The sequence below is a fragment of the Pterocles gutturalis genome, unplaced genomic scaffold (genome assembly GCF_000699245.1).
Source record: "Pterocles gutturalis isolate BGI_N339 unplaced genomic scaffold, ASM69924v1 scaffold8215, whole genome shotgun sequence".
Taxonomy (NCBI): domain Eukaryota; kingdom Metazoa; phylum Chordata; class Aves; order Pterocliformes; family Pteroclidae; genus Pterocles; species Pterocles gutturalis.
Window position 1 is genome coordinate 376 of NW_010140686.1, and position 18,270 is coordinate 18,645.

The 18,270-nt window shown below is 50.0% G+C and overlaps 1 protein-coding gene across 3 annotated transcripts; it reads left to right on the forward strand.

Moving 5' to 3' along the window:
* The first annotated feature begins 3,845 nt into the window (after nt 1-3,845).
* PKM (pyruvate kinase, muscle) lies at nt 3,846-18,269 on the forward strand. Of its 3 annotated transcripts, none has more exons than XM_010083768.1 (11): nt 3,846-3,942; nt 4,155-4,324; nt 4,711-4,802; nt 7,754-7,885; nt 8,085-8,271; nt 9,293-9,563; nt 10,123-10,273; nt 11,182-11,334; nt 14,512-14,678; nt 17,438-17,619; nt 18,148-18,269. In XM_010083768.1, exons 1-11 carry the CDS (start codon nt 3,902-3,904, stop codon nt 18,252-18,254), a joined length of 1,653 nt encoding a protein of 550 aa, XP_010082070.1. In that variant the 5' UTR covers nt 3,846-3,901; the 3' UTR covers nt 18,255-18,269. The 3 variants fall into 3 exon arrangements, with proteins under 3 accessions (XP_010082070.1, XP_010082069.1, XP_010082071.1); XM_010083767.1 differs by lacking the exon at nt 14,512-14,678 and adding an exon at nt 15,173-15,339; XM_010083769.1 differs by lacking the exons at nt 3,846-3,942; nt 4,711-4,802; nt 7,754-7,885; nt 14,512-14,678 and adding an exon at nt 15,173-15,339 and having other exon boundaries at nt 4,160-4,328; nt 8,087-8,271.
* Nucleotide 18,270: the final 1 nt, after the last annotated feature.

Here is an 18,270-nt window from a genome sequence, read left to right on the forward strand (position 1 = left end):
TTCGCTAGATAACGAGCTTGCGGAGACTGCAGCGCTGCCTCCAAGCCCATTGCTTGAGCAGCCTGCGTTCTGTTGACTACCTACTTCTTTATCTGCCCAAAGTTGTAAATTTACAAAAGTCTTAAATGTATTGGCCTTAGCTGGGATGATCCAACACCAGCGTTAATTCCCTTTCCGTGCTCTGAGCTGATAATTTAATAGAAACAAAATGTTCCCAGGCTGGCCAGACCATGTGCTTAGTCCTTTATCTGCCTCCTCTTGTTCTCCCTGGGGGGAAGATGGTGCCGGGGCCGCCGCAGCGTGCGGTGATGGATGGCACGTAGGGAATGGGGATGCAGTACCTTGGGTCTGCCGCCCAGAACCGGGTGCGCAGCAAATCCCCGTCCTGGAGCTGGGGATGCAGCAGGGGGATCTATACTTCCACTTAGGGTTGTTTTACATTTAAATATAACTCTAAAAACTTTATTTTGTGATGCAACAAAGATTTTACAGCTTCCTTGAACACATTTAGCCTTGATTTCCACTGGTGTGGGGCCAGTCTGGAAGGCTCCTGGTCCTCTGTCGAGCAACACACTGCAAGGTTAAGTCAGTAGGTGTGCCCACACTGCAGATACCCTTGAGATAAGTCTTTCTCGTCGCCAAATATCTGATATTCGTCACCTCTACTTGCGTTTTTTTTTTTGTTAAGCCTCCTGTGCGCCTTTGCCCTCCAGGGCCACCCCACTAAGTCCTGCGTGGAGCTGAGGGCTAATCCTTCTGCATGCAGGGAAAGTGCTGATGTTGCCCAGTGCTGTGCGGGCTGGCCTGACCTTCCCGGCCCTTTGCTGAAAAGCCAGAGAGGTATTTCTGTTGCAGAATTGCAGCTTGCTGCTGGGGAAAGCATTCAGCAGCCGGAGCAGGTGGTGGCTCCTGGGTCCCGTCCAGCGTTGCAGAAAAGAGCTGGCATTTTGGGGTGGCCATCTTGTACTTACATAACGGTGAGACACCACCTCCTGCAGCAGCCACGTGGGGAAGAACGTGTTGTCCTCCCTCTCTGCAAGAGGGGTTGACAGGCTGTATTAAAAGTCTGCTTCTCTGCAGAGCTGGTTTTGTTTTTTTTTTTTGTTATTGAGTGCCTTTAGCTTCTGGAATGCACAAAGCTGATGTTTTTCTAGGCGTTTTTTGGGAATCTGAAGGCCTGCCTGGTTTCATAACTCTGCCCTTCTCAAGTATAACTCAAACCATTTCTGCCTCTGGGCACGAGCTGCAGCGGCAGTGAGGTTGTGTAAGAGGGGCTGACCAATAAACCCGAATCGTCACCCTCCACAATCCTCCCGCCTGCCTGCAACTTTTACAGGTTTACAGTAAAAGATTTTTGTTCGGCATGGCGGTGGTTAACACTGGTCCTGCCTGGGGACAGTCCCTGCCATGCTTTGTCACCGCAGTTCCCAGTCCCTTTGTCACTGGTTACAGCAAAGGCTTGGCCCGGGGTGGGGGGTGGGCATTGCTGGGGTGGGGATTTCCGCTGTCCCTTTCTCCCTCCCCGAGGGCAGATTTGGAGGTGCTGTGGATTTAGGGTTCCTCTGAGGCAACTGCAGGATGAGCTGGCTGGACTTGGTCACCACGCTACTGCAAAACCAGTCATCCTGACTTCAAACGGCTCTTTCTAGAATATTCAAGAGCCAGGGAGGTACCGGACATTTTCGGCATACCCTGCCTGAAGCACAGACAGCCCAAGTAATAAACTTGGGGATTTAATCGTTGTGCCTTGAGGAAGGAATTTGTATTTATCCAGTGCTGGAAACATTTGGGCTCAGCCCAGACAGAGCGCTCTGTGTCTTCAGGTGTCCTTGAAGTCCTTGCCTCCTCTGTTTGATCTTAAAAAAAGCAACCCTGGAGGAGTGGGAAATGCCAGACATTCCTGTTAGGAGACTGGTCCTTCCACTAGAAATCAGTCGATCTATTGTTAATAGGTGGTAATGGGAGGCAGGAGGAAGTGTTAAAAAGCAGAGCTTGTTGGTAGCAGGTCTGGGTGCTGCAGGCAGATGGGTGTTTGGGGAACTTTTTGGCTGCTGCGTTTCTGCTCTCGCCCCTGGACAAGGTCATGGTGTCTCTGATTGATTTTTTCTGAGTGTATTGAACTGCTGGGAAGGAGATTCTGACTCAAGAGCTGAACTGAACTTTTTTGTATTTATAAAGACTTTAGGGGGTTTAAGATTATATTTGCAAATGATTTGAGTGGATTTCCATGAGAGAGAGAAGTCACCTGCCTACTTGTAAAAACTTCCAAGTCGTGCTCTGGATGAAGTTTCTGTCTCAGGATCCTGTGGTTTCGTATCTCTCCTGTTCCCAGAAGCTGTGCAGACCCGCCTGTGTTTGTGTGGAGGCTATTTCCCAGCAAAGGCTTATATTTTTTTTGTTTTTATTGGCGTAGGCATCTAGAGAAGCTGGTGCTCCGCAGGTGTCAGAGGATGCAGCAGCAAGTGTTAGAGGGCTAAAATACAATGTTCCAGGTCTGACCAGCAGATTTTCCTACAATAATGGGACTTTGTCGGGCTTTTTATGTGGGCAGACCTTCTTGTACTGACTTAGGTGAATCAACAGCTTCTGGCAGGGCTGAGGGAAAGGAGACTTTGCCAGGACAAATTATGGTTTTTTCGCTGGCCTGACTCTTTTATGCCGCATGGGAGCAAGGCGAGGGTGAGTCAGGGCTGCCTGCAAGAGGATCTGCACGATCTGCACGTACGTGGGGAAGGTCCGCAGAGCAGAAGCGGCTGAGGGGAGGAGCGTCGGAGTGAACCCAGACACTGCAGCACCGGCAGGCACATGGCAGGCTGGCAGGGGATCTCCCTGGCTTCCTTCTGACCTTTCGGGTTTATTAGTGCCTCCTTTTCGAAGCTGAATACATTGAGCTAGCTGGTAACGGGAGTGAACACCATTTTGTGATTTATTGGGGGTTTCTTTGTCTGCTTGGGGCAGGCAGGACAAAACCCCTGCTCTGTCCCTGCCTTTAGCCAAGCAGCAGCCGGTGTTTCTCTGAGTGCCACACTAAAGGCATCTCTCGTAGCTTGTGCTGAATATCCCCTGCGGGCCCAGGGGATGAAGTTTGAAGTCGAACCCCTGTTTGAAGTTTGGCTAGTGACCTGCTCGTGCTGGTAGCCAGCTTACATCACTCTTTTATCAGCGGATTTTCGAACACTGGCAATCTAGCCCTGGCAAGTCAAAGAGGACAAACAGCTTTTAGCTGCCACTGCTAGTTGAGAACAAAATTATTGCAGTATGGCCTGAGTGCGCAATTAGAAATGCCCGGGGGCACCAGCACTGCTGGGAAATGAGTGTCCTCCTGTCCCAGCTGACAGTTAAGCTTCAGTTCAGCTTCCTCTTGAGGTTTGTGGGCCACTCCTGCTGTTGTGGGAATGTTCTAGTCCTGTAGAGACAAGCAGCCTGAGATCAGAGAGGGTTTTTGTAGCCAAATTTTGAAAAAATAACCAGTTTTAAACCTTGTGGTGGTTTCTGCTGTCCTGGGCGAGGGGGAACACAGGGGACGGGGGAGACCCATAGTGTCTTCAGTTTGAAGAGGGACCTTGAGCATATTAAAGGGATCTTCAGGTTTTTTATATCTTCTCTGCTGAAGGTGCTGTGTCTAATCAACTCAAGTCTACTTGCTTGTACAGGCTTAAAGGATGGGGGTTAAGCTTAGGCGGACTTCGCCGTGATTAGGTGCTTCTCGGCAGGAGATTGCCCACGTAAGAGCACATCCGCAGTCACGCTAGCGCCGAGCTGCCCCGGTCGCGATGGGAAACTCGGTCGAGGCCTGTAGGAGAAATGACTCGAGAGCTGGGAGGGAGGAGGCAGAATCTCTGCCTGCGCACTGAAGTGCTTGAATTTTGTTGCGTTGTGTAGCTCCAAGGGAAGACTGGCAATGAAGAGAAGCTATGAAGGGAACATCTGCATAGAAGGCAGGTGAGCTTTGGGTGGTGTCTGTGGGGGATGACATGGAAGTGGAAGTGTGTCTTGCCTGTATCTAAGACTCTCAAGTAGGAACATAAAAATAGTTTGACCCAGTAGCAGCTTTCTTGTTCCCCCCATATTCATCACATGGGTGTGTTGGTGTCTCTGCTTGATCAGCAAGTCTGGGTGATTCCTAAACCTGACATCGCTTTCTTCTCTTCTAGACATAGGAATCCAGCAACCATGTCGAAGCACCACGATGCAGGGACCGCTTTCATCCAGACGCAGCAACTGCATGCTGCCATGGCGGACACCTTCCTGGAGCACATGTGCCGCTTGGACATCGACTCGGAGCCAACTATTGCCAGAAACACCGGCATCATCTGCACCATTGGTAGGTGATTCCTAGATAGGAGGGAATTGCAGCTGTGAACCCCTGTGTTGGTGAAACTTGTTAGGGAAATTGTGGCAAGGCTTCGGCTTTCATCCCTTGCCAGGGCTGAACTTGTGTGTTGAAAGAAAACGATTTTCCCACGTCTGTCTAACCCATGTTATTGCTAGGAGTGATTCCAGTAGCTGGGGAAATCAGAACTGGTCAGGTTCTGCTGCGGTCCTCAAGGCAAGTTAAGACAACCCTTGGTGCTGCAGAGATGAGCTGGTTCAGCACTGAGTGCGTCTGTATCCATTGTACCTTTTCTCTTCCACGTGGAACAGCCTGGCGTGTGTGGGTTATCTCATTATTTTTACAAAGTTAATATTCAAACTGTTTCTTCCTCCTAGGCCCAGCCTCCCGCACGGTGGAGAAACTGAAGGAAATGATTAAATCTGGAATGAATGTTGCCCGCCTCAACTTCTCTCATGGCACCCATGAGGTAAGGGTGGGGTCTGAACTGATATGGCCCTGACTGGGTCACGCGTGTGTCTGCTGACCCTGCCTCTCATGGGAGAGGGAAACCCAGCTCACTCCAGACCAGCCTTGGTGTGGGAATGCGGAACTTGGCTCCGCTTTTGGGAAAAGCGTGCTGGTTGTACACACTGAGCCAGTGTGATTGCTGATAACATTTAAGTGCACTTTCCGAGCCATTTTGAAAGCAGTTCCGGTTGCTTCCGCACCCTTTGCTCTACCAGGTAGCCAGGTAACTGATATTTGACCCTTGTGGGCCAACTGCTTGCTGTGAAATCCTTCAGTTCTTCCTCTTGTCCTGCCACTTGCTGTACAAAGCTGCTGCTTCTTCTCAGTTGATAGTGGGAGCAGAGAATGTTTCTCCCTGTTCTGCTGTGCACCTCTGCAGGAGTACATGACCAGCGGTTGTTTGTCTCACTTCTTATTTTACTGCTGAGGGTTTTGCAAGCCGACGATCAATGAATAACCTTATCTCCAAAGAAAACTGTTAGTGATTGGAAGCAATTACTGTATGTAGTTGAAAGAATTGGACTCTTGGGTTTGCTCAGCTAACCAGCTGCTCCGGTTGTGTTCCTGGCAGTCATGAGGCGAGCACCATGGCGCCTGGGAGGTGGTGGTGTGGTGAGCTTTTGAGAATAAGGTCAAAAGAAATCAACACTGATCAGGGCAGACAAGCTCTCGTAGATATAAATAGATGAGATCCTCAGCAATACTGGAGAAGCTGAGGATCTCATTCCGGGTTGCCTAGAATGCCACCCTGAGCCTTCCCACTGAGGTTTGTTTTTTTTTATCCTGGCTGCCCTCCAGCTTACAAAATGTCAGCTGGTAGCCGGTAGCAGCTGGAGGTGGCTTTACTTACTGAACCGTGAACCTCGTGGTACGTAACAGCTTGGCCTCTCACCCTTGTGGCCTTTAAAGGCCACAGGGCACTGTCAAAATCGAAAGGTCTGATGCTTAATTGCAGAGAACTGTCAGACCTTGACTAAACATCTGGGGGTAGTGTCAGAGCATAGGTTGCAGTTAGCAAAATCTGCCTGAAGAAAGGAGAGCCTGGAATAATTGTGCCTCTTAGGACTCAAATGCTGCTGCTGGGTTCCTCAGCAGGGAGTTGATGGCCAGGCTGAAACTGGGAATTTTCAACCCGTTACTGCGCAGCAGAGCTGCTGCTGTGGTTTGCGTACTTGTTAGCTGAGGTCGAGGACGGGCACTGTGTGCTTTCTGCTTTGGGTGAGGTCAGTTGCACATTTTGTGCAGATGAGATTGGGTTACAGCAGAGCCTGGTCTTGCTGTCATCTCTTGTTGAGTTTGTCAGCCGTAGCCAGTCTTCAGTTTGAGTACCCTCCTGGTTCCTCCAGAGCACTCTGGTTTCCAGTGAAGTCCCAAAAAGTTTTAATCCTTCACGAGTGCTTCAGTTCTTGTGTCCACCCCAAAGTGTTGAACTTTAACAGAGGTGCTTTAGCACCTGGCTGCCTCCTTTCTACATGGAAAAAAAAAAAAATTGCTTTTACTTCCAGCTCAGCCTGCATTCTTGGTCTGCATACGTAACTCCTCAGGAAATCAGACTCACGAAGAGCCAGTTAGTCATCAGTATCAAACTAAAATGGAAAAATCCCGGGTGACTGGGACCAGATAAACATAATAACCCTGTTCAGGCAAGTTTTCTCTACTGCATCCATCTAGGCTGCAGTGCATGGAAGGGTTGGGGCCTTCTCAGTCTCAACATGGGCACTGGATGAATAAATAATTTTTCTTGCTCTGAAGAGTTAGCAGTTGCATCTCTGGCACACGAACTTTAGCACAGCTTTTTCCAGCCCCACCTTCCTGGCGCTGGATTATCATCCCCGTGATACTGAAGTCGGTGTGCAGGGCTCGTGGTGAGGTGCGTGGTTGGTGTGGGGGGAGCCAGGTGTTTCCGGGTGAGTCAGGTCAGACGCCGTCCCTCTGTCCCACAGAGAGGGGAAGGGGTATTTCTTATCTGGAGAAGTCTGTCAAGTATTACACAACTTGCAGTCAAGGTTATCTCTTAATGTTGTTTAAGCAAGGAAAGTAAACTGATCTGCTGGTCATCTGAAGCTTGTTTGAGGTAGTTGAGATGAGAGTTTCCACGCAGAACCGTCTGTCCTGAAACTGGCAGCGTTAGTGAAATGCTCCTGCACACGTGAAAGTTTGAAAGCTGGGTGCGTGGTGCTGCAGTCTTGAACTTCCATCTGTAATTGCTTTGGCTCTTGAAATAAAATGTAAATACTTAAATGGATAATGTCCTCTTAGCGAATCTTTTGTCCTTAGGGGAAATTTAAGCCAGAGTTATGAAAAAAGCTTGTCTTATCTGCTTGCCTGTAGGACTGGTAAGAGGGGTTAGGCTGGAAGTCTGGGGGGGATGTTGGCATCTTCCCTCCCGTGCTCTGAAGGGATGAGGAGAGCAGCCATGTGTGGCGGTCACTTAGCTGTGCCATTCTTCTGGCGTTCAGGAGTCTTTCCGTGCATGTAATCATCCGGCTGCCAGTGCTGCTGATGTTCTGCCATGTTGTACAGGCAGATGTTGAGCAAGGCTTTTGGAAACGTTCTTCCTAAAGACCTGTTGGTCAGTGGGCCATCTTCAAATGTATGTCCTCGTGGAAAATCACTTCGTCCAAGCGCATGGGCTGTTGCCTGGAGTTGTCCTTCTGGGCTTAGAAATGGGGGCACTGAAGACATAGCCAGAAGAGTGCCGGACTCTGCTTTCATGTCAGGAGGGCTTTTGTATCCTCACATCCAGCTTTTCTGGAAGCTCAGTCTGAATTACATTCTCAAGCTAGAAGTGAAATTGAGCATAAAGCGAGAGCTATCAGCTCGGGCAGCATTTGGGGTGCACAATGGTCTTGTTTTGTAAACTGTGATTTAGAAATGGGCTGAATGTTTCCATCTCTTTCTCCTTGCCAGTATCATGAGGGCACAATCAAGAACGTGCGAGAAGCTACAGAGAGCTTTGCCTCTGATCCCATCACCTACAGACCTGTGGCTATTGCACTGGATACCAAGGGACCTGAAATCCGAACTGGACTCATTAAGGGAGTAAGTTGCTCTTTTTTTTTTCTCCCACTTTTTTCACCTCATGAGACTAGATATTGTGTTATGCCTGTGGCCTTTTCCAAACAAAAATGTCTCTAGGAAACCAACTACCAAAAGTTCTGATGGAACTGCTGCAGGCTGGGAGGTGGTTCTGTGCTGGTTTTTACTGGTTTTTCTGAAACATGTGTGTTTTGACACTCAGAGTGGCACAGCAGAAGTGGAGCTGAAAAAGGGCGCAGCGCTCAAAGTGACCCTGGACGATGCCTTCATGGAGAAGTGCGATGAGAATGTGCTGTGGCTGGACTACAAGAATCTCATCAAAGTTGTAGAGGTTGGCAGCAAAATCTATGTGGATGATGGTCTGATTTCCTTGCTGGTTAAGGAGAAAGGTGGGTAACAACCCTTCCAGCTGTGCCAGCTTGTTTTTTTCCTCAGAATGTATTTGTGCTTTCCCTCCAATAACATTTTTGGCTTGCAGTTGTGTATTAAAGAAAGGAGTACATGGTTCTTAATGCTGGAGTGAGACTTTGAGCAAAACTTTCTCTTCTTCAGCTGTAGCAAGTTTTCAAAAACTAACTTCAGCTGGGTTTCACTGGACTATCATCTAAAACACATCTTCAGAGGTGAATGTGTGGTGGGGATGTGCCAGTGCTCATGATAAATCCTGTTCAACCAGGTGGATTTGTGCTTTAAATGCACGATCTAACTAGTTTTACAGCACAGACCCCGAGTTTTGTGGTTAAGAGACAGAACTAGCTTTAACTGGCAATGTAGGGGCAAGGTTAGTTCCACAATACTTCCTTTGTAGCGTTGCCTGAGCTGCTCTAGCCTCAAGGTATTGCTTCTAATTCCAGAGTGTGTAGTCCTGTTCAGCCAGGTGGATTCGTGCTTTTAATGCAGGATCTAACTAGTTTTACAGCACAGACCCCAAGTTTTGTGGTTAGAGACAGAACTAGCTTTAACTGGCAATGTAGGGGCAAGGTTAGTTCCACAATACTTCCTTTGTAGCGTTGCCTGAGCTGCTCTAGCCTCAAGGTATTGCTTCTAATTCCAGAGTGTGTAGGGAGGTGGAGGTCAGGCTTTTGGGGTGCTCACTTTGGTATTGCAGGGCTCCTGTGTGCAGTAGTGCAACCTGGTAGTTTTCTTTGGCGAGGCAGTCCCAACGTCCTGCACAGAACAAATGGCATCTTCTCGCAGAACAGCATAGAAGTGGTTTTAAACTGGTCTGTTGTGCTCCCATGGGAAACTACAAGCTTGTTTGTTACATAAATCTGCTAAAGAGAGCGGCGATGTGCTTTTATCGCATGCGGTCGCTGTTGGTACTGCTGTTCTCGGGCAGGGAGGTGGTGTGGGAGCTGGCAGTGGGGAGATTTCTGGTAAATACTGACTGTGGGAACACATCTGTTCCAGGCAAGGACTATGTCATGACGGAGGTAGAGAACGGCGGCATGCTTGGCAGCAAGAAGGGAGTAAACCTGCCTGGTGCTGCGGTCGACCTGCCCGCGGTCTCTGAAAAGGACATTCAGGACCTCAAATTCGGTGTGGAGCAGAACGTGGATATGGTGTTTGCTTCCTTCATCCGCAAAGCTGCTGATGTCCATGCCGTCAGGAAGGTGCTAGGGGAAAAGGGAAAGAACATCAAGATCATCAGCAAGATCGAGAACCATGAGGGTGTGCGCAGGTGAGCTTTGTACAGGTGACACTTGATGTTTGTCACCCCGTATCAACGGAAGAGTGCAGCCCCTTCACACTCTAGTCTGGACTCTTGGTTTCTGGCTTACCAGCAGCAGCAAACTTACTAGTCTGAGTAACAGGGTGGTAATGCAGGCTGTTGCTTAATGCCATGTGTGTGGGACTTCTTGTAGCTGTGGTATGAGCAGTGGGTTGTGTAACTGTCACGTGCCCTGAGCTCGTGGGGACAGTGTCACAGTCTCCCCATGTCCCTGAAAAATCGGCGATAGTTTTTGTAGCGAGTGTGAGTTCAAACTATCAGACTGAAGTATCTTGGATCAACTCATTCTCCCCTCAGTGTGTCTTTTCTGTGTGCTATGTCTTGGTTTTCTTCCTCCTACCTTGGCATTGCAGGATACCGAAATGGCACGTGTCAAGACTACGTGCTGACAGCGTAGCTGCGTATCGCGCTTGAGAGCGATGCTCCCTTTCAGAGGTGCGAGGATGGAACCGATGCGAAGGTGCTTTGCAGAATAAAGGGAGTAACAAACCTCTTACCTTGCTGGCAGGTTTGATGAGATCATGGAGGCCAGTGATGGCATTATGGTGGCCCGTGGTGACCTGGGAATTGAGATCCCTGCGGAAAAAGTCTTCCTTGCTCAGAAGATGATGATTGGGCGCTGCAACAGGGCTGGCAAACCCATCATCTGCGCCACTCAGGTACTGGAAATGCAACGCTAGCTCCTAACTGCTGGAGTCTGGCGGGGTGTGAATGTCAGGAGCTGTCATGGTCACACAGGGGGTGGGCTGGGGAATGGGCCTCGATGGATCTGCTAGAGCGTGGGGTGCCGAGAGCAAAGAGGGGTTGCTGGTAGCTGAATATGTCACCTCGAGGCATTTCTTTAAAGATCTTTTTGGGATCTTCCCCAGTAAGGTCACAGGACACTGGCTGCTGAAGGTTTTACCCCTCAAAACCTTATGCAGTATGAGCCTTTTGGGCTGACTAAAGAGTATTCTGGGGAAAAAATCACTTTTGCTTTGCCTTGGCATCTTGCAGCAGCATGTCTGTGTCAAACAGAAGACTTGCAAAGGTTCCCCGGTATCTTAAAAGATACGCCAACGCTGCAGTACCAAAAGGAACTGAGCAGACAATCCATCTCGTTATTCTGTTTGCTGCTAGTGAGGGAGGGACAAACAGAAGACTTGCAAAGGTTCCCCGGTATCTTAAAAGATATGCCAACACTGCAGTACCAAAAGGAACTGGGCAGACAATCCATCTCATTATTCTGTTTGCTGCTAGTGAGGGAGGGAAAGCTTCACTGGTTCCAGTAGGAATCATGTAGACAGTCTACAGGCACTGGGAGGACTGATTTTGAGACTGTGCTTTGTGCACAGGCTGTGAAAGCGAAAACGGGCTCTGGGCAGTAGTTGTCAGACAAGGTTCTGGATTTCCAGTGCTGTGTGCTTCTTTTCCTGTATTGCTGCTGAAATGTGGCTGAAATGTGACTGAAACGCTGCCTCAGGCGGTGTTTTGTGGGGAAATGAGGGATGTTTGAAGTGCACTAGTGAAAAAAAGCAGCTGGCTCCTTCTGCAGTGCCTTGATTTCTTTGGATTTATTCTCTTCTAGATGCTGGAAAGCATGATCAAGAAACCCCGCCCGACCCGTGCTGAGGGCAGCGACGTTGCTAATGCCGTCCTGGATGGAGCGGACTGCATCATGCTCTCCGGAGAGACCGCCAAGGGAGACTACCCTCTGGAGGCCGTGCGCATGCAGCACGCTGTGAGTACGGTGCCGCTGGGGAGCCAGCCCTGGAGGGGACAGTAGCAGCACTCTGTGTTTCCCCAGATCTTCCATCTGAGCCAGGCACCTGAAGATGTAAATGTGTCTGGTGCTAGATGGCAGCACCCAGCAGTCCAAAGGAGGGATTTGTTTGTTGAGCAGAGCTGAGAACTGCTCTGCAATGCTCTGAGATCTAAGACTTCAGATTTCTCATGTTAATTTTTGTTTAGGCCAAGGGTAAAGGGGTTTTTGGTGATATCTTGGTCTGAGTTTCTTCAAACGCTCTGTTTATTTTGGCGTATGAAATACCATAAACTTATCCAAGGTCAAGGAGCTGCTTAAGCAGTTTATCTCTAGATAATGAAAGGCTGACTCCTCCGTGGGGGGGAGTGGGGTGAGGTGTGTGGGTCTGGTTTACAGCGCTGTTGCATTCAGCACCTGATGCGCTTGGTGTTGGGGGTGTTTATTGCACGAGTACTGACAACACCAGTTTTTGACATGCCTGAACTGCCAGAAACCTCTGCTCTGCTTCGAGTTCACCCAGCTCGCCTTTCAGCTGATAAAAAGCCCAATGTCAAATATCTACAAGTGTTGGGTCCCCAGTTACGAGTGCTGGGAAACAAACAGCGGTCATAACTCGCCATTTTTAATTGCAATTCAGGTTATATAGATAAATAACCTCAGGTAGTGCTTGTTTGCAGTGTGTTACGGAACTATTTCTTATCTGGTCAATATGGAGTGGTGTTTTTTGCACGTGGCAAATGCAAAATAGGACTTGATGCTTACCAGGCACTGACTGCTGGTTTACAGCCTGAACGCTAACTGTGCACCTAAAAGGTTCTTCCTCAGTTTCTCACCCCCAGAATCATGAGGGTTGACTTTATACCAAGAGTTGGAAACTTGCTGCAGCAAACCTTTCCATTCTGGCATCAATGCTTAGACACAGGCAGGTTGTGTTGTACCTGTAGCTGGAGCTCGGGATCAATTGCATGTGTTTCCCTCTTCCAGCAGATCTGGAAATAGTGGTGTTCCCTCTGCCAGGCCCCTGCAGAAATACTGAAATTTTTAACTGTGCAGAGGAGTAAATAAAATTTCTCTTGATTTAATTAACATGACACAGGCAGCAAGGTGCCAACTTTGTGACGGCAGGAGCATGTCCCCTCCAGGCAGGACCTTCCATCTGAGCCCTGTCCAGCAATAGTGTCCTAAGAAACCCCAGTCTGAAAATCTGCAGCATGGCTGGAGCAGATGAATATTTTAGTCTGAAGTGGCCAAGAGGTTGTAGCAGAGAGAGAGCACCTTTGCGTTTGTTCCCTGGCCTGAAATTTTTATTGGTTTGGACCTCTAAGAGACTTGGTCTGTGCCCAGCCTGTCCCAGCAGCTTTGCTGGGACTCTGCCCTAGTTTTGCTTAGCAATCTCTTTCCAGCCAGCCTCGCAGAAATGAGCTTGCTCCTCAGTAGCTGGCATCTCTGTGGCAAAAACGTTGTGTGCCTTGAGCTGAGCAGCAAGCTTCCAAATACTGGACAGGCTATTTCCTGCTTGTGGGAGCGGGCTTCCTTCCAATTCTGCTTCATGATCCACAGTTACCTTCAAATGCTGTCCTGGCCATGCTGCCTAACGGAACCAAGGTTTAAATAGCTGCTCCATTTTCCTTTCCTTCACCCTCCACCCTGGCATCTCCACCTGTGTACCAACTGGAGTAAAGCTGACATGAAGTTGAGAACTGCTGTGCCGTTCTGCAGCCGCTCTCAAAGCAGACATGTGTACGCACGTATTCTCTCACGACAGGCTTCCCTCTAAACTCACATAGAGCTGTCTGCCCTGGGGCCAGGAGCTGAAGATCAACTGCCTGGCTACCAGCTCTTAGTTTGGACTCGTGTTTTGAGGCAAAAACTTCCATTTTATCTAACAGCAAGTGTAAAGCCAGCAGTAACAAAACTGGCAGCTTTAGGACCAGAGTTGGCACTGGACTGCCGTTCCTGCCTGTCACATGTGTCTTGTTATTTTTAGACATAAGATACTTAACTACTTTGGCTTAAACTGGTATGTGTGGAAGAGGGATAATTCCTAGCATCATTCGTTAACACTAGAGTAACAGAATTCTTATTTGGAAGGGGTCTAACTCCAAAGCTTTCACTATAATGGCACTTGCACTCTGCTTAAACATGAACTTGTCGTGCTTTGTGTGGCGGCTGCTCATTTTCTGGAGTAACTGGATGAAATTGTCCTTGAAAAGATGATCAACCTTTGCATGTTTTTCTGGTCTCCACAAGCCTTCCTTGTTGGGTTGTCAGGGGCTAATGCAGTGTTCTGAGATGAGAATTGTCTTTACATGTGAGTGATTCCCAGCATACTGGGATGGGCAGGTTACTGAACTGGTTGCAAATGCTCAGTCTGACCAGAAAGCCCTTAATTGTGCCTCTGCACGTCTGAGTCTGGCACTACAGTGACCAACATATGTGGTGTGACAACCCGACAAGGAAGACTTGTTCTTATTTATTTCTCTGAAGTACTGAAAGGGAAGTTGGTACAGCACTTGGAGGTGAATCTTTTTTGGCTCTCAAGTTAAACTGAATCTTTTTTGGCTCTCAAGTTAAACTGAATGTAATGAGTCTAGGAGAGAGCCCATCTCTCTCCCCTTTTCAGGGATGAGATGGAAAGAGCACTGCTTGCGTGTTGACCCCATGAAGACCATTCCAGCAGTGCTGTGTGGTGTTGGGAAACTATGAAGAGGGGGCATGGAGCTACAGGGATCGCCTCGTGAGGAATTGGAGGCAAGTAGATGGCAGGAAGGTCTCTCAAGGAAGTAATAAGCAGCTGCAACAAAGCGTGGTCTGACTCAGGGAGGGCTTGCTGTGGTCCTTGAAAAGCAAATCTGCATTTGGCTGTTCTGAAAGGACTCCAAAATATAGCAAAGATGCCACCTCTGAAATGCCTGCCCAGGGGCCACCAGTTAAATGGCGTGGTGGGCTAGTTGGCGTGGCTGTGGCGCGTTTTGAGTTGAATTCAACAAATTTGTGACCTGAGAGCCAAACAGTTTCACAGCCTTTTCATATCCTTTTGCATGCATTACTATGACAATTAAGCAAATTAACGTGATCTCATGTTACTTTGGTATATCTTTCCTTCTTTTCTTTCCTGTTTTTCTCCTTCTTCCCTCTTACTCGCGCCTGCAGATCGCTCGTGAGGCTGAGGCCGCAATGTTTCATCGTCAGCTGTTCGAAGAAATTTTACGCCTCAATGTTAAGAACAGGGCACCTGCCGATGCCATGGCAGCGGGCGCAGTGGAGGCCTCTTTTAAGTGCTTAGCTCGAGCCCTGATAGTTCTGACCGAGTCCGGCAGGTAGGGCTCAGAGAGGGTGCTTGGTGCCATTTTTTTTTCCATGAGTTAAAAACACACTCCGTTTTAACGCTGCAAATATTTCGCAAGTGGCTTGCTGCTATGGTATCAGCCTTGCGTAACCGCTGCAGTCTGAGTTGAGCACATCTCCGTGGCAGGGAGGGACTCCAGGTAGGCAGGAGCAGAGCGAGAGTGCCTGGCAGTTGTCATGAATGTCACCTGAGTGTGGGCTTGGCAGGGCGAGGTGACTCGGTGGGTGCCACCAATTTGCAAAAGAAAATCTAACTGCTCCTCTCCCAGGTTGGTTGGGTGGCTGAGTGTTGTGGCTGTCACCCCCGTGCGTTGAATTCAATCTGGCCTTGCTAATTGGCAACTCTTAATGTCAAAGCCGATGATATTTGTGCGACACCTTGCTGACAGAGCACCTCGCCTTACCCCGTGCTGCCCCGAGTGACTGACGTGAGTGTTGTCTTCCCGAATGCATGTTGCTCTTATAGATTGCCCGGGAGGCCGAAGCCGCCATCTTTCACAGGCAGTTGTTTGAGGAGCTGCGTCGTCTGACTCCCCTCAACTGCGATCCCACGGAGGCTGCCGCTGTTGGCGCTGTGGAAGCGTCCTTCAAGTGCTGCAGCGGGGCCATTATTGTCCTCACCAAGTCTGGAAGGTAGGAGGTGACAGGTTCCTTCAGGTCAAGCCTGCTTCGTGACAGGGTGGGGGACAGAGACTCACAAAAACATGGTTTTGAGAGACCGGAGCCCGGGTTTTGGCAGCGACTGAGAGCCCAGGTCCCTGCCTGCAGTGCCGGTTCCTCAGGAGATGGGCAGACATCTCGAACATCTGCACGTATGTAACCTCCGAGTTCCTCTGCCAGCGTGGCATCGGCACCGCACCCTGCCTCCCCTTCCTGTTGCAAGTGGCATCTCTGCCAGCAGCGCTGCCTGGAAGAGCCAAGGGAAAATCAGTGTTGCAGCTTCCGATTCAGTCTTCTTGGCAAGGAATCCTCGATTTAAGAGTAAGCCAGAAGTGCAGTGGATGCAGAATATTTTTTTTTTCTCTTTTTTAATCAAAGCCTTGGCCTTTCACAGTACCATCCAAACTCTAGGTCCCTTGCCGAACCTTCCAGGCATCAGCCCTGCTTGCCTAAGCCCGAGCGGCAGAGAGGGGCTGCTTAGCCTAGAATTGTTAGACAGTGAAACCTGAAAGCGTTGGAAGCTTTCTTTTACAGACTTCCTTATACCTGCCTGCACGTAACCTCCCTCAACAGGCAGGCCCCCGGCACCCAGGTGCTGCCTGCGCTCTCAGGTGAGCCCCGTGCCTGGGCTGCAGGTGAGAGACGGCAACGCAGACACGCTGGAACGGTGTAGTTTGGGATTTCTGTCCAGCGGTGGAGTAGAGACTTGCTCTTCCAGTTGTGAAAGGGGAGCTGAAGCCTTGCTGATCAGCTTTTCCATCTGCCCACTCTCAAAGCACGTCTGACCATAAGTCTCTGGCTGCTTTCTGGAAGAAAATCTGAATTTTTTTGCACTGGTTTTGGACCAAAGAAATAGCGCAGCAGCAGCGATGTGATTATATGTGCTGGGCATGGTCTGTCTACCTGAAGATCTGGACCATCAGTGAGTGCTTCACCTAAATTTACAGCTAATTTTATTTGAAGCAGTGACTTTCTGCAGAGGGACGAGGAGTGACTGTAAGCGCTGAGTTTCTGGATACCCCCATGCTTCTAATGTTTCTTTGTAAAAGGTTCCAGTCTTACACTTGACCTTTTGACAGAGATTTGAACTCTGATATTTGAATATTTTTAGCTGTAGATTCTGTTACAGCCTCAGAGTACCTGGATCTCCTCGAGCTACCAGGAGGCTTCTTGGTCAGCGTGGGAAGGATTGTCTGAGAGCTGGCATGTGTGTTTGGGCGCTTCGAGCAGACTGCTACCGCCTGCTTTAAGCAGCAGTCGTTGAATCTGAATATTGCTCAGCTTGGCTCCAATAAATGAGGCTGCAAAAGCTAGCGGAGATACTGGCATGCTCACAGAGCTGGAAATGTCGTGGCCTTGCAATTTTCATCTCCATTTATTTGCAGATGCCCTCTGTAAAGACTGCCCAGGGAAGGAGAAGCCGTAGTTCCCCCCCGAGGGTGTGCCACTTGCTGTTTTAAGGACTCTGTGCCCACCTTCCCACTATAAATTTTGTCCTCTGTTACATTTGCTTCCTGTTGGGCGCGAGAGCAGAGCTCCGTGCAGAGGAACTGGCCCGTTTGCTGCCTTCAGCAGCTGAACGTGTCTGGGAGGCAAATGGCTTCCTCCTTGGCAAGCCCTGGGTAGTGCTGCTGGCGCGGGCTCTTTCCATCCCGTAAACTGGGAGCGCCTCAAAACAGAGGGAACTTGCAGGGACCCCCTGTTGCGATGCCAAGGACCGCTTGCAGAGGGTGGAATAAATGGCACCTCGCCACCTTCACGTAGCAACGGAGAAAAATAAAGGCTTGTTTTCGGCACCAAAACACGCAGATGGCACTTCCCAACCTCGGAGGCCAGGGGATTTTCGCCACCAGACTGGAGTAGGGATGGTCACCAAGGTGGTGGTGGTCTGCCCAGTTGCCGCTGGGAATACAGCTGAGGATTGAGCTCGTTGGTGAGCTTGGCTCTTGCCGGCATCTCTTGTGGGTCATCCTTTGTGTCCCTCCAGGGTGACAGTCAAGCCTTGCCGCCGCTTGTGTGTCCTCTCGGGCCTGTAACATGGTGCTTCACCTCTTGTGTGGTTTCCTTGCAGGTCAGCACACCTGGTGTCCCGGTACCGCCCGCGGGCTCCCATCATCGCTGTGACCCGCAATGACCAGACGGCACGCCAGGCTCACCTCTACCGGGGCATCTTCCCCGTCCTCTGCAAAGAACCAGCCCATGACGCCTGGGCGGAGGACGTGGACCTCCGCGTCAACCTGGGCATGAATGTCGGTGAGTGACGCCGCTCCAGCAGTCTGCTGGGACATGGGGGTCCTGAGCGCCTCGGACGGTGTTTTTGGGGCTGCCAGTGGGGCCCGGTGACAGAGGGAGGGGAACTGGCTGCCTGTGTGGTAACGGTATCCGATTGGGAAATGGAGAATGGTGGTTGCATAAGCACAACCGCATTCGATGGACAAATGGAACAAGGGGTTTTTCACCTTGAAATAGCTTCCAGCAGAAAACCAGGTTGGTTTGAACATGATAAATACTTGAACCGCGATGCTCAGTGCTCCTGAGAGACAAGAGGAGCCTGGAGCCAGGGTGACTCCCTTCTCCAAAGCTCCAGATTTCATGCTCCGTGTTGCAGAGGAGCTGAGAGCAGAAGCGAAGGGTCTGTGATGGGTGGGCAGCAAGAGGATGAGGTCTTGATTCCTCCCCAGAGCCACAGCTGCTGTTGGGGTGTCCTCCCACACCTCGGTGGCACGGGGAGGGGGTGACAAGTGACAGGGCAAGCTGACACCTCCTCTCTTTCTCTCCCAGGCAAAGCGCGTGGGTTCTTCAAGAGCGGCGACCTGGTCATCGTACTGACGGGCTGGCGCCCCGGCTCTGGCTACACCAACACCATGCGCGTGGTGCCCGTTCCCTGAGCGACCGACTCCCCCC